This window comes from Falco rusticolus, chromosome 4 (genome assembly GCF_015220075.1).
Source record: "Falco rusticolus isolate bFalRus1 chromosome 4, bFalRus1.pri, whole genome shotgun sequence".
NCBI classification, from domain to species: Eukaryota; Metazoa; Chordata; class Aves; order Falconiformes; family Falconidae; genus Falco; species Falco rusticolus.
In genome coordinates, this window is record NC_051190.1 from 56,926,562 (window position 1) to 56,942,157 (window position 15,596).

The 15,596-nt window shown below is 42.0% G+C and overlaps 1 protein-coding gene across 3 annotated transcripts in view; it reads left to right on the plus strand.

Moving 5' to 3' along the window:
• LOC119147250 (sodium channel protein type 5 subunit alpha-like) overlaps positions 1–15,596 on the plus strand; it is a 217,113-nt gene that overhangs the window by 183,893 nt on the left and 17,624 nt on the right. For all 3 annotated transcript variants that reach the window (XM_037385963.1, XM_037385960.1, XM_037385962.1), the window contains one exon: positions 9,576–9,698. In XM_037385963.1, the coding sequence (XP_037241860.1) occupies positions 9,576–9,698 (123 nt within the window). The remainder of the gene's footprint in view (positions 1–9,575; positions 9,699–15,596) is intronic.

Consider the following 15,596-nt stretch of genomic DNA (forward strand, 5'->3'; position numbering starts at 1 on the left):
AATCCCTTTCCATGAAGCCAGGGAGCCTGGTTTTGAAGAAAAAGAAAAAAAAGAAAAAAAAAAAGGAAAGCAGAAAAAAGTGCTGCTTTACTACATATTGGCTAATTCAGGATACATGAAAAGAAAAATCCACATGAAGATGAGATAAGTGGTTTTAATGCATGTTAGCAGGTCAGGCAATGCTGTAAATCTCTGTTCTGCCACCCCACATTTTATCTCAACGTAACACATGCAGAAACATCCAAATGTCTTGTCTTATCTTGGTTTGCACCTCATGTTAGTTACCACATAGATGCTAAAAGGAGAGCATCTGGCCTTTGCCAAGTGGAAGCAGAAGCTGGGATTCAGGCAAGGCTCAGCAGGACAAAGCATGCTGCAGCAGGAGGGACGGGGACAGTAAACGAGGGTGAGGAGGAAAGTCCAGCAGTAAGAGTAGCTCTGTGCCTGCCTACACCTTGCAAAATGGTTGCAATACAAAGAATTACTGCAATTACTGAAGAGTTGCAATTACTGTGGAAGAATTTCAACTTTTGAAAGTAGTGTAAAAAACCCATCTCAGCTCTGATTGTGCTGAAGTAGGTTTACCAACCATTTTTTAATTCTTGAAGTTATTTAAAGAAGGAGCACATCTCTATGTCCTTTTTTAGAAGAATATGCTTAAAAAGAAAATAATTAATGAATTATGGAGCTTTTGCATGCAGCTTGCTTGGCCCTTTCCATTACTGTGACTGTAGCAGCCAAATTCCTTATACAGTGATGTTCTCCCTTGCACGGAGGATCAGAGCTGGGAGGGACATGTAGACTGCTCTTAACAGTCCAGACAGTCCCACATGCTCTGCAGGGGCAGGAGAGGCTTGTCCTAAGTTCCTCTCCTGGATGACCAGCACCTTTGGAACCCCAGCTGTTGCAGACTGTAAAACATCTTCCTACCATGACTGGGGCTCCATCCAGGATGGGCAGGTGCAGCTGAAAAGACTGGTGCCAGGAGGAGAAGGAAGGAATAAATTAATGGAGAGAAACAGCCTGTGGAGGAGTTAGCGATTCTTTATTTTTGTGCGGAGAGATCAGAGGGATTAAACTTGAAAGCTGTGTCCCAGTGGTGTAGAGACTTTGTGCTGGCCTCCTCCCTGGTTTGACTGTCTTTTGGGGTGCTTTGTGCTAAGGCAAACGATGATGAGGATTCCTCCTTGTAGTATGTGCTCCTATTTGTACCGTTGTCCTTTCTGGCAGAAGTCGGGGATCCTATAATTTTTCAGTCGCTCTCCATCCTCGCATTTTCAATACAATATCAGGATCAATCAGGTTCAAGAATCCAAATAAACAGAGGTGATTTTTAAGCTGGGACTGTCATATTTCCCACATCAACTTGGTATTTTTCATATTGATTTGGAACATCTGATTAAATAAATGCTTTGGGGAATAGAGTAAACCTAGAACACCACCTTTTGAAACAGCCCAGACAGATTTTTTTCTCTCTCTGTCATCGTGTCATATGTAAGTAGGTTTGATCTTGATCCTGCCCAGAATTAAGCACGCCTTCAGCTCAGCACCTCAGCTCCCACCGGCTGGGGTAGAAGTGCAGTGTAGTCAATGAGGCTGAGCCCCCAGGGAAATGTTCTCAGTAATCACTATGTGCACCCCTGGCGTAATGACACTATCTTCAAATAATAAATAATAATCAAGCATATTCCCGTCTACTCCTGACAACAGCATTCAGCATCAAGAGGGTACCCTGGGATGAATTATGTGGTGCTTTTTGAGATTTTTTTTAAGGGGAGAGGACCTTTCCTCTTCAGCTGCCCTAAATCAAGGCTGTCTCTGCACAGCGTCTGGATGAGAAGCAGAACGTAGTTGATGGAGAAACCCTTTTGCTCTAAACCCCAGCAGAAACACCAGACTTTCAAGGCATCTGCACCCGCACAGCCACTGCTGCTGCACCAAGGAGAAAAGCTTCGGGTCTTGGCCAAGGTTTGTCTGATCAAGGACTGTCATGTGGTCCCCAAAAGTCACAGCCATCCCTCTGCCATACCTACCCAGTGCTGATAAACAGGACCCGGAGGTCTGGCCAAGGTGTCTGTTTGCAGTGAAAAGGTGAATTGAGACAAGCTGAAAATCCTTTTGGAAAGCCAGTTTGCCATCTCACTGGGTGTAAACTCATGGCAGCAGGTCGTTTGACTCACCCTCAGAAGTTAGCTGAGGTTTAGTTGATTCCCAGCCACCTGCCTTGGGAATGGACTGGAGTTGTTAGTAAAGCCTGAGCAGGTGTAAAGGAGGTGACAGATTAAAAGAACAGCGAGATGTAAAGAGGTTCTTTTGGAAACCACCAGGGAAGCAATTAGGATGCAATAATTATTTATTTTAAAGCATTTAAGCCAACAGGAGTGGCACATGCTGTTTGCAACAAGGCTGCCCTCTGAAAAGGAAATATTGCCTTGAAAGGGGTGGACATGAGGACAAGGAAACAACCCAAGAAGTCAGAATATGTGCAGTTTCACAGCCTTAGTTTGAGTACTAGATGGGGATACAAACATAAAAAGAAGGGGACACGTCCTGGAGAAAAAAACCACGAGTGGATGATGTGAAAGCATTTTTTAACCTGAGTTATAAGAAGTAGCGCCAGGCTTTCCAGCAGATAATTTTTGTTTGTAATTAATCTAGGCCCATCATGTTATAATACAGGAGAGCACTCCATACACAGTAATGAACTCCACTGCTGGTGAGGGAAGCTGTTCATTAACTCGTTTGCAGACACGCTTTCATCTCCGTGCCGTGGGCTGACTCTGGAGCAGCCCTAAGGGGTTCATAGTCTTTACCTGAGCATGAGAGTTGTGATTCAAGGAAACAGGTAGCAGGGATGGGAATTTGGTTTGGGTCACCTTAGTCTCTCTCTAGTGTCCTCATTTTAAGACTTTCCTTTAACTTTATGCCCTTCGTTCGTAACAGGCAATTTCTGGATTGGCAGGTGCAATCACACAGTTCTGCGTCTATATGGGAGAAAACGCAATGTCAAAGTGAAAGGGTAAAGATACGTTTGAAAAAAATAAGGCAATAATAAACAGCTGCTCAGAAATGGTAGATGCTAAAGGGAATACCAACCTCATTACAAGCCCTTTTCTCCCAACACTATTTCGGAGTGGTAATAAGAAGTTCCATGTATTTCAATTTACTTGCAAATTCCCCTTTCCCTGTAGTTTTTCCAGTTTGCATTTGGGGTACAGACCTGATTTCATTCCTTTTTGAATCAAGGGGAGCAACTTGGGACCACAGGCCTGGCTCTTAGAGACACTGGGCTGCTGCTCAGGCAGTGAAGATTTTTTTTAGGTAATCCTACCCTTGGCAGCAGTGGACAGGAGAAACCAGACTGGCTTAAAAAAGAGGCACCCAAATTAATGCAAGCTTTCTTTCTTCTACTTTTTTTTTCTTTTTTTTCTTTTTCTTCTTTTTACCACACATTTAGAGAGGGAGAGACAGGTGTTCCTGGGCCACACAAAAAGCTATTTGAAAGCACTGGGGGTCTGCGTTAGCTAGAACTGCTTATTTAAATAAGTGGCTAGAGCTTTCAACTCAGCTGCTGTGTTCCTTTTTGGATGTCCTTTTTTTTCCCTGCTCCCTCCCCTCTAATTTGAACAAGCAGGTTAATTTGATAAATCCCTAGCTGCATAAAACATATGCTGTTGCCCAAACTGGGAAGGAGGTCTCCTCTTCTCCCCGAGACAGCAGCTTGCAGGGTATCACTCACAGCTGTGTGCTGCAGCAGGCAGACATTTAGTAGAGTGGGTTTTAGGACTTATATGACCAGCCAAGGAGGATTTTTATTGTTTCTCAGGCAGAACTCCTTGTTCCCTGGGCTCTGCTATTAATTCATCTCAGCGCTGCTCTGGGGTTAATTAACAAATGCAGCCTATGCTGAGTAGCATCTGCCTTTGAATGGTGCTGCTCAGGTCTGCTTCCAGCTTGGTCCAGTGGATGCTCGCTGGTTATCTGGAATGATGTGCTTTTAGGCTGGTGTGAAGGACTGCAAAAAAGAGAGCAGAAGCCCTTGTTCCAGCTCAAACCCACCTCCTCGCTATAGGCAACTCTGCCAGCCTCGGATGGAACACTGCTCCCAAAGACTGTGCCCTTTGGGTTACTGCCACCAGCACGATTTCATGGCTAGGGAGTCTGTGCATGCAACTAATATGCTATGAAAATGTACGCATATAGGAAGGAACCCCACTACTGTTATAAATGCAATAACTCCTTGGGAAAAAAAGTCTGTGATCTTTTGATTAAAGACCATTTCCCCTGTGTGTGCTGAAAGGAAGCCGCATCGTTGCACTTCCAACTTTATAACTGTTTTTCGGCAGCCTTAAAATTCTCTTCTGACAGCTTTACTAGGGTTTACACTGGTTTATAACACTTGTTTCTTAAGTCACTGTCAGATAATGAAGACATATATACCTATTGTATAACTATCTCTGTGTGTTCATAGTGAACAATTTGATAGTCCAAAACCGCTGCGTATCTGTTAACCGATGAATTGCTGTGAGCACCCTGGGAACCTAACTCTACAGGGGTGTCACCTGGGTACAAATACATGACTCATATTTCACATCTCAAAAACAACAATATTCCATTAAAATAGTAAAAAAAAAAAAAAAAAAAAGCAGTTACCAAAAAAATCCCCAATTCCTGGACAACAGGGTTTTTTTGGTCAAATACAATCTAGTAGTGGCTTGTCAAAATAATTAAGAAATTCAGACGTTACTCTTATTAGAACATATTAGCAGTAACTTTGTACAGTTATCAGTGAGGGTAGCCTCTCTTCAGAGATCACTGCCTGTGTTCTAGCAGTCTGAGTTCATTGATTCTTCTGGATTTCGCCCTGGAAACACATGTGAATGTCACATGATGGGGCACTCTAGACCGGTGCTGCTAAAGCCACAGAGCCATATAGATTACACGACCTTGGCTTTCCAAATACCAGCCACAGGCCTGGTAATCCCCGTAGCTGGCATTGCCAGTGTTCGATGCAGTTGCAAGATTTAAAAGCTCTCATTTTCCCCTTGAACATAATACTGGAAATAGCAAAAATGAAAGCTGTGGGGTTCATTTGCCTCTACACAGCTCCAGGAGGCTGTCATAAATACCGTTGTAAAATCTGTATAGATAAACTTGCATACAGAAATACGTAGGAGTATAGAAATACAGGTCTATAGGTGTATATATATTTATAGATACATAGATACATAAATACATAGACAAAACTATCCCTGGGCTAAGAAAGTAAGGAACAGGGGCAAAAAATATTCCCTAAATTCCAGGATCAGAGGGTGCTCAACACCCTGTGCCTGTCCACAATCGCAAGAAGAAGCCAAGTTGTGTAGGTAACATCAACGTGGCTTTGCCTAGAGCCTGAGCATTGCTGGGAAACTGCCATTGAGCTGGGCAGTAAATGCTGACTCTTTCCAGGTCTCCGCTCTTACAAAGCGGAATAAATTTTGGGAAGTTGCTGACAGCATTGAGGTTGGGATCTTGTTGGGCTGTTCTGAGATGATGTGAAGAGCGCGAAGGAGATGCCACATGACTGAAATCGTAGGCCGTGCAACTTTTGCTTTTCACATCTATGGAGACAGGATTGCATACACTGATTTATGGGGATCCCTCCCCAGCTTAGGGGCCCTCATTGCTGGCCAGGCCAGACACTGAGGCTAATGCCATGTAGAATATTGATGACTTTGTCCTGGGGACATCAGAGGCACCAAAAGAACAGCAAGTCAAGGGCGTAAGGAACAGTTTAGAGCTAACGTGGAGGATACGATTGCTTAAGTTAAGGGTATGGAAGGTTTAGCTGGAAAGGTGTGAAAGCTTCTTAGTAAGATTTAGTGGCTTCTGGAAAGACCCTCAGGGGAAATCCTAGAAGCAGAGAGCAATCATAGGAATGATATGGCTTCTTAGGTCAGAAGAAGTGTACAGAAGTATGAGAGACACTGCAGATTACCTGTTAGCACACATGCCACCTGAAAGGTGAAGGTGAAAGCTCAAGCCCATGGTAAATGGTTCCAGGCAACAGCGACTCCTTAGGATCCACCTGCTCTCCACAATGGTACTGTGCTCCCTGGTCTTCAGAGGTATTTCTTTCTGAAAAACCTACAAAATGATGCACAAATGGTTACTGAAAAGATTAGAAATGTGCACCGTATTGTGAATCTGGAGGTTACGTTGACCCTGGAGGCATTTTCTGGGTGCCAGCACATTTTCCATACCAAGCGGAGCACAGAGCAGAACCTTGGAGCAGCTCTGAGCTGCGCAGCCTTGTTGTAACAGAAAAAAAACAGCTACACAAACAGCTGACTTCACCTTTTGCTGTGCTTATGTGGGGCAGTCAGCACCAATTTGGAAAACTGCTTGATATTTTTCCTAAAAATAGCCTTCTGGGTCACTTTTAATCAAGTCCAAGCAGCCAAGTCTCTTGTGTTAGTATTTCTCATATAAATAAAATTTGATGGGGATACCTTCAAAACCAACATCCAAGCATTTAAACAACTTGTCTCGAATCAGTTCTGACTCCAGCCTTGTAAATCATTGCTAAATATCACACAGCTTCGCAGCCTAATCCTCTGAAGAGAGATCTAATGCTGTGTAAATCTGTGTCAGGAGGACAACAGCACCTGTGATGGGTTTCAGGGTGACATTTATGGCACTCTAAAGAAAACGGTAACCTCAGATCTGAAGTCTGGTTCTGCAGGATTTGAACAGAAGACCTTCTACTTTGAGGGGAAGGGGAATTACAGGACATAAATCAAGGATGCGGGAGGAAGCATGCAGGTGCACCAACCAAGGCAGTCTGAAGACCTTGAGAAGATCTGGCTTTCAGTCATTGTGGGTGAAGCTAGCAAAGGCACTTGTTGGGTGCTTGATTATTTTTCTTTTAAATCTGTACATTCATTTTACAAATGAACCAGCTTCCCTTGGTATGGTATGGTTCTTGGTTTCTATCATTGAGCATGCTGTGATTGAGCTGTTTTTCTTACACCTCCAGCCTTTCTGGATAGGAACCTCCAAGGCTTTGTGGGGTTAAGGCCATTTTCTGCACTAAACTTTCCACCAAAGTCAGAAATATGTGCCACAGTGTTGGTCCTTTCATGGTATCTCAATAATGCCAGTTACGTTACAGTTTTAAGGTGATTGTTTGGATGGCTTTAGTATATTAGCTATACTCTTAACGTATAATATATATATACACTCTAATATATATAGAAGTATGTATATAAGCATATTTGCTTACTGCTATTAGATGAATCCTTCAGCCCTTTCTTATTGTTTAGGCAACATTAAGTCAGTGGGGAGAGGGAATGAAAGGAGAAGGCTTTGGACTGTATGTTAATGCAGCTTCAGAGTACAGGAGGTAACCAGGGCTGGTAAGAAATCAGGAAGACAGAAAATGGGTGCTGCCTCAGTTTGGAAGCATTGGTGAGTTTAAGGTGTTTTTTAAGTCAAACCCAGATTTTCATCTTTAACTGTGAGCATTGACTGAGCAGGATTGAGGTGAAAGCAGCATGTCAAACCTATAGCATTACTTACTCTTAAAATCATTTCTCGGGTGTGTTCATGTCAGGGGTTCAGATCTGCTTTCTTAGAGATGGGAGAAATGGCTTCACCCGGTGATTTTTACCTCCGCAGTGTCTAAGGGGTCTAAGACATTAGACCTTGATTCTAGTCTGTCTGTCTGTTGTGATGTTGTTATACACTCCCCACTAAAATGCAGAAGTGTTTATTAAGACCTTTCTTCCATGTCAGCTGCTGGGTCTGTACACGGGAGGTGAGTTTATGTCACACCTTGTTGAAGAGTGACATGTTACAGCGTGACAGCCAGCCTCTGTGCCACTTAGTCTGCAGAGGTGGGCTGTTTTATCCCAGAAGACATCCAACCTGCTGCATCCAGCCCCAGCCCAGATCTGGTGTCTCTGAGACCTCCTGCCCTTAGGCTTGCTGTCACCGCCATGCCACAATAAAGCTACCAATAGGTAAATAATTTAACAAACTGAGCAAGTTTTGCAAAGATGCTTAGCTGTACAGACAGTGCTTGTACATTAATATATGCATATTCGGGAGGAAGGTTGTTCCATAGAGGATGCTAGCTTGGGACTTAGGGGACCAGGCTTGTCTTACCCTGCTTTATCACAAACCTCGTCGGTGATGGTGGTCAGCCATCGGTGGGCTGGTCAGATGGCAGTGGGATTCAGAGAAAGAATCATCCCATCCCAAAATGAAAAGGCAGGTTTCCCACTAGACCTGTCTATCCTCACGGGGGAGCTTAGAGTTTCCTCTTACATTAAGCACCTACTTTTTATATGTAGTGAAGAAGAATCCCTGGGTTTAGGCTTAGCTGCTGTCTTTAAAATGCCGGTAGAGCACACTGCTGCCAGGTCAGCTTTGCACACTCACACTGGTGAGTGTGAGATAATGCAATACTATAACTGGGGCTGTGAAAACAGCTAAAATGGGAGTAAGGGAATTGTGATGAGCAATATGCGTAGTTCTTTTCTAAGAAAGTAATATTTTACACTATGTGGTAACTAATTTTGGTTCTTTTTGTAATCCATGCAAACTGGCATGATACCTATGGCATTGTAAAGCTGTTTCTCACACCCTGTTTGGTAAGGACACAGGCTGTGAACCCCGGTTTGAGCATGCAAAACTCAGTTGTTCCATGTATTTGTTAATCTGACCCGTAATCTCCACTGCCATTCATTTCATCCAGACTCCAGTCCTGTGCCTGATAGTTCTGACCAGCTGGGCACTACTAAAACTCTGAGAACATGAAGAGCATTGGAACCCCTCCATGCTGTCTCCAGATTTGGAAATAGTTTATTTCAATGAAAGAGTCTTTGAGAGGTATGAACCTCAATGCTGAGTGCCTGACAAGTTTCCTTCTCCTTTAGAGGCTGTGCAGAAAGCAGAAAAAAATGAAAAAGTGCAGAATCAGAGAGTCATGCACATCGTTCTTTTATAGTCTATGGTATAAAGTCATGTCTATCAGCAGTCTAGAAGACTTGTTTCTAATCAGTAAGTTCAAGATTAGTAATTGAATGGTAATCGTAAAACCTTTTATCTCTGCTGGAAATGGTTAGATCTTACAGGTGCTTTCACCCTGAAAGCCCTAAATTATAACACACATTGAAAATGTGTGACTCATATTTTCAGTAGTGGAAGATGTACACACTTTGTGGAGCATACAGCAAACCTATAGCACGGGCATCACAGAACGGTGGTTTTGTAGTGTTATCTCCTTTCTCACCCACTTTGTGCAAGCTGAGGTTAAGAAGATCCCTGTGTGCTTGGTTAGAAGAAAACCAACAACTGTGAAAGACTGTATTTCTAAAAATTTTCCATTAAAGTGGAGTTCTGTTTACGTGTGGATGTAAAAATCTTTTTTTCTGTGTTGGTCTAATCTAATGGCTTCCATTTAAGGGTTTTTTTTTCCCCACTGTTCCACTAATCAGCAGTTTCTTTTCAGGAAGGCAAGTCAGAAGAGAAGGGAAATGCCAGGCGTGTACTAACCATTAAGCATTCTGCTTTCTGTCTCCATTCAGGTCTCTTTAATAAGCCTCATCGCCAATACACTTGGATACTCTGAGATGGGTCCCATTAAATCCCTCAGGACCCTCCGAGCTCTTCGACCATTAAGAGCATTGTCAAGATTTGAAGGGATGAGGGTAAGAGCATATAAAGCATCGATCAAAGCTCAACTGTGTGACATCAAGCATGTAACAGGGAACTGTTGCACATGGTTTTGTCTTCATTTTGTATGCCAAAGGAAATTAATGATAATGCTTTATCAAAACAACAAAATCAGAAAACCCTTCTTTGTCTTGATTGCAATTGTATCGTTACAGATTTATCCTCTGGTGGATTTAATAATAAACTAATCCTGCTGCCTAACTTGTCATATTGCACTTCAAAAAACAGCTTTTTGTCCGAGGAAGCATCTGGCTAACAATTACCTCTCAATTATAAGGTGTATCAGGGGAATAACCAAGCTACAAGTTTGCTCCCTGCTTTTGACATGTATTAAAATGAGACTGACTGGGAAAGTTCTTAACGACTTTTTCACTAATAGTTAAAGCAAAAATTAGAAATGCTAAAGATAGGAAAAGCAAATGAATGAATATATAAAAGCTTTCCTTTGAACAGATTGCAGTTTTAATGTGGAATGTCAGGATTAACATTAAAACCATGTAGCTTGTATTTGTTGCTCCACCTTGTGCATCCACCTCTTTCCCTCTTGCATTCCTTTGCAAGCATGGCTATATCCACACAGCATACCTGTTTATTTGTTAAGCCTACCTGCTACACTAATCAATTATTTCTAGATAAGCACTTTATTTAACATCTTGTGCCATGCATGACTTGCAGATGGTGATGTGTTCTGTATAAGATGAGTTTACTGCTAATCTTGCAGAGTGCATAGCAAGATAAAGCAAATCTGTGACAAAATTACACATAAAAATTTTTTTTATATATACAGCTTTCATAGTGAGGTATATTCAGGGTAAACTTTTCCTACAGACAGAATATTGGTCCAAATCATCAGTGACTAAAACGTGTAGTCCATGCACTGGGCTCCTAGCAATTAACTGTTCTCAATGCAATACCCTTGCAGTAAGGCAGGCTGAAGGCTAGAAAAGTCTTAATGACTGAGATAACCCAGGAAATACAGTGACAGAGCAATTTATGAAAACCCTGTACCCATACTTTTCCTCTTCTGTGGATGACCAGAACTGGGGATCTATGGCTTTGTCCCACATATCTTGTGTTGATCTAAATCACATTATTTTTGTGGATGAAGATCAGACAAATCTGATTGCATATCACTCCCCTTTGTGTTAGTACTAAGACAAAAAGATTGTAAAGGCTCTGTTCATCTGGGCACCCAAGCCTGAATTGTTTTGTTCACCACTCTCTTTTCAGCAAACACAGGCAGTATTTTAAAGGTTATTCACAAAATAAAACAAAAGCCAACAGCAGATCCTCAGTTGATACAAAGCGATGTCACACTACTGATCTTAATAAAAGATCTCACTCCTATGTCACCTGACGACCTCACTCCAAGTCTTTATTAAACATTTGCAGTTTGAGCAGAAGTTGGTATTACCAAAAGCTGCACTGGTTTAACTGCTGGAGTGATTTGTGCATCGACTCTCTCAAATCAGTTTAAATCTGGCTTATGAAGGCTTAGCTTCTGCTGCTGGATTTGCAAGTTCACGTGAAACCCCTTTAACGTATTCTGAGCTGACATAAGAATGTTCACTCATGACTTTGCATCAGTTTAACTCAATTGGATTCAAACCTGAAAAGCAGTGGGATGACTAGCCCAAAGCATCAGAAAAGTGAGACTGAAATAGGGAAGAAATAACGTTAATAAGTTCTCATTTCTAGGTGAGAATAGCAAGAGGTTGGCTTGGTGGAGATCTTACGTGGCATAGACCCATGCATCACCCCAGCAAGTTTCCTTCCTAACATGCTCATACTTGTAGGACCCCTCGTTCTTGACTCAACATCCTATTTCTTCCCTGTACTACTGCTGCAGCTGAAATATATTAAGTCATTCCGAGCTATCAGAGGCAGTGAATTAGCTTATAAATGATGATAAAGTGTAATTGAGAATACGTGCTATTGGAAAATCAAACCATTTTATTTTTAGTTTGTCTAACCACACTTAACATGACTAGGGACAGTCAGACCTTTCATTATTAGGAGTTCATATGCTTCAAAATGCACAGGAAAATTGCCAGCACAGTGATGGACTAAATAATGATAATGTTGAGAAGCAAACACTGACAGTAAGAAAATAATAATAGTTTGCTCTATTATAATGTCTTTTTCTTGAATAATTGAAAGATCTCTGCGTGATTAGAACAGAAGCAGAAAAGTTCTCATTTATACTGCAGTAAGAGACTTATTTCACTTATGTCATTGACACTGTACCTAAATTTTGGAAACCATTGGTCCTGAGGCAAAGGCACAGAGTAGCACTCGGATGGCCAAGGGGACCAGTTACTATCAGACTTGAGTCCTTTCCCTGTCTGCAGACAGTCTGGGACCTTTCTGAGTTTGACACAAGTCCCATGAGAGCTCTGGGAAATAAAACTGAGCTGTTGCCATCCTGCCCCTCTGTCCCCAGAAAAGACCCCAGTAAGACCAGCATCCCACCTGGCAGTTACTGTAGACCCTGGGGGTTCCCATGCACATGCCACCCCCCTGCCTGACCCACTGCTTTCCAGGCCAAATCAGAGCCCAGCCTAAATGAACTTGGGTCTGTCTGTCCCAAATCAAGAAATCTCCGATGTCCCCTCATTTGTTGTCCATCAGGGAATGATTTCAGAGGCACCACTTCCCTGCAAGTTTCTTCCCAGCAAAGGAGGCTATGGCAATATTTTAAAAGGATGAGTGGGATGATGATAGACCATTTAATGTGAAAATGATACTAGGCGAAGTTATGGTGAGGCTGCTACAAGATACGTACAGGAAAGAAATAGCATAATTAATGCTAGTTAGCATGATTTCATGGGAATAGTTCTTGTAAAAGTGATATGGTCCTTTGACTTGATTACAAATTATGCTGATGACGGTAACTGTGCTGATATAATATCCTTAGATTTCAGAGAGGAATCTGATACCATGGGACACTGTGATGAAAAAATGAGCTTTGTACCAAGCCAAGTAAACATATTTTATATTAATTTAAAATGGCTGATGGATCTCGAAGAGTAATTGCAAACAGTGATGACACCGTATATTCAGTGATGCGTGTCTCAGGGTGAGGGATCCTTCAGAATGAGAACTGTCCTTAATCTGAACTTTAACAGCTTCGGGAAGAAAATATAAAATCTTTGCTGACAACACACAAAGTGAGCAGAGCAGTAAGTGATATTGCAGATAAGGGAATTATACTGACTGATCTGGATCACAGTGAAAAACAGATCAATTGTACAACATGCATTTTAATAAAACCATATACATCGTATACCTCGGGAAGAGGAAAGTAGGTCACTCCAAGGGTCATTTCTTTGAAAACAGAAGCTGAGAAGGGCTTAGGGGTTGGGGTGACTGTTCAACAGGGCACAAGCTTTTGGGCAGGTCCAATAAATGAGGTGACTACTAAATCCCTCAAGATGCAGGGAAACAACCTAGCGAGGAGAAGGAGAGGGCAATGCTTCAATACTGGATTTCCACCAAACTGCTGGAAATGGGGTGGTAAAATGGGAAAGTCTCTGCAGGGAGCTATGAGTGTGATTAGAAATCTGAAGGAACCATGACAGTTAGAAGCTCTGGGTTTTTTTTAATTACCCAAAGCAATGTTCAGTGTTAACTCACCGGCAGCAAAGATGGAAATGATAGGAGAAGATACCTAATGGCAGATCACTAGTGCCTCAAGTTCAACAAATTGGACCTAAAAATACAGCACCTGTTTCTAACAGTGAGGACAGAGGACACAGGAATAGATTATCCAATAATATAATTTTTGGCCATTATTTGACATCATGGCACTGTAAATGAGATAGATGTCTTTGTACAAGCTGTGCCCAGGCTTGGCTAGGTGTTATAACCTGTGCCTGAAATTACTGCGGGAAGTCTGGGGGGCTCTGCTGTAGCAAAGGGGGGATTGACACATTGTGCAAGTCTATTTCTGGGTTGAAAATCTGAATTGGCTTCAGCTGGGGAAGTCGCCCATGAGATCAGGAGAGCTAGGGGCCAGGCACAGGCTCTGGATATGCCCCACTGTGGTTTAGGGCAGGGGGTGGCTCGGTTTCCAGGCTCTCTCTAAAGAAGTCACCAGGAAGGTGGTTTCACGTGTAAAGGTGTTGATGGAAACCAAGAGGTATGAAACCTTTTCTTATACGAGGCTATATATGTTGCTGTTCCTGCATGCAGCAGAAATTCAGCCCTTTCCATGGCAAGGTTTGCAGCTAAACTTCTAAAATGAATTTATGATAATAACTTGCCTTTATGTATCCAGGTCTTTAAGTCCTTTCACTTGTCTCAGTGCAAATCAAGAGTGCTTCCAGCAGACCAAATGGCATCAGGCTGGTGTAAGAGCAGAAGCAGCGAGAGAAGAATGAAAGCCCCTGTTAATAATTAATTTAGAGAGGTGTTACAGGATTTGCTCCAGCCTCATGTCGTGTTTTGTTATCTACAAGCCATTGAACATAATTCAGCAGAAGGAAAAAAGCAGGATGCGGGCATCGCCATTGATTGCACTGCTGAAACCTGGATGTCTGTGTCCTGTCACAGGGCTTGCGGGTGGGAGCTGGGTGCAGCGGCATGTGTAACAGAAGTGCAGTGGCTTTGTGCTGTCATGGATTAAAATTGAACAAAAATATTGTCCTGCATAACAGCAAATGGGAAAAAAAAGCTACTTTGACAAAGGCCAAAGCTATATCCAAATAAGCCCTTGATTTGGAAATTATTTGGCATTTTGGTGAACACAGTAAACTTGGTCTTAGAACAACAAAGCTAGACATTGATTAACATCCCAAATTGAAAGATAAAATTAGAAGGAAAAAAAAAAAAGGAAAGAAATTGAATAGTCATCAGGAATGGGCCTATACAGAAAAAAAATTAAAAATTGGTCAAGCAGCTTTTCCTGTATAAAAATTAGCTTCATTCATAAATGCACAAAATATAAATCTGGATTTTGAAAGAGCTACATAATTTTGTATTGTACATTGTAGATGAAGCTGCTGCTATACATGCATGAAACCCATATTACTCCTCCGGCTATTTTTCTTCCTCAGCAATGCAAAAATGGTGGGGAAACGCATGTTACATTATTAGCTTGCCAGAAAATTGGACACTAATATAAGAGAAACCAAGAGCTGATATTTTCCATAATCAGATTCACAATTGAATAAAATTTAATTTTTATGGATCAATATCACCTTGTCTTGGTTTCAGAAATGTAGATGGAGAAGAGGAAGAGCTTAATGTCTGCCTACCAGATTTTATTCTCCAAAGCATGAGACAGAGATGGAGACAAATTCACGCAGTGGGGCTGGTGCTTGCAGCAGGGCGCTCAGGCATCTCTGCCTGGACTGTGCAACTGCAGCATCTCCAAAAGCTGTGAATATGGAGAAACCTTCTTGACATAGGAAGGGGAAAAATATATTTTGTGATAGTGTTCTTCCCTCAGAAAGTATTGGTAAATGATGTGCAGCTTGCCTTGTTGATGTACTGGTATTATAACGCTGCGTTCAAACCCGGCAGCCATAGAGGATCTGTAGATGGTCTGACCTTTATTGCTTTTGCATAGCTTCAGAGTGTTGCTCATTGCCCGTGCCATCATTCCAATACCTTAAAAGCTCCTTTCACCTTTTATTTTTACGTACGATTTTACACAGAAGTATACAGCCCTGCCTGGGTTGGTGTGTAGGAACTTTACAGCATGCCACAGGAAAAAATAATGCATATTTTTTCAAAATTAGAAAGGCTTCACTGTTTTAATCATGCATACTGATCAGACAGGGGAAGCTGCCTTCGTACACTATGTCTCAATCAGTTATTATTTAAATAAGTAATATTTTTCACAGCTAGAGTTCACGTTCCAAGGACTA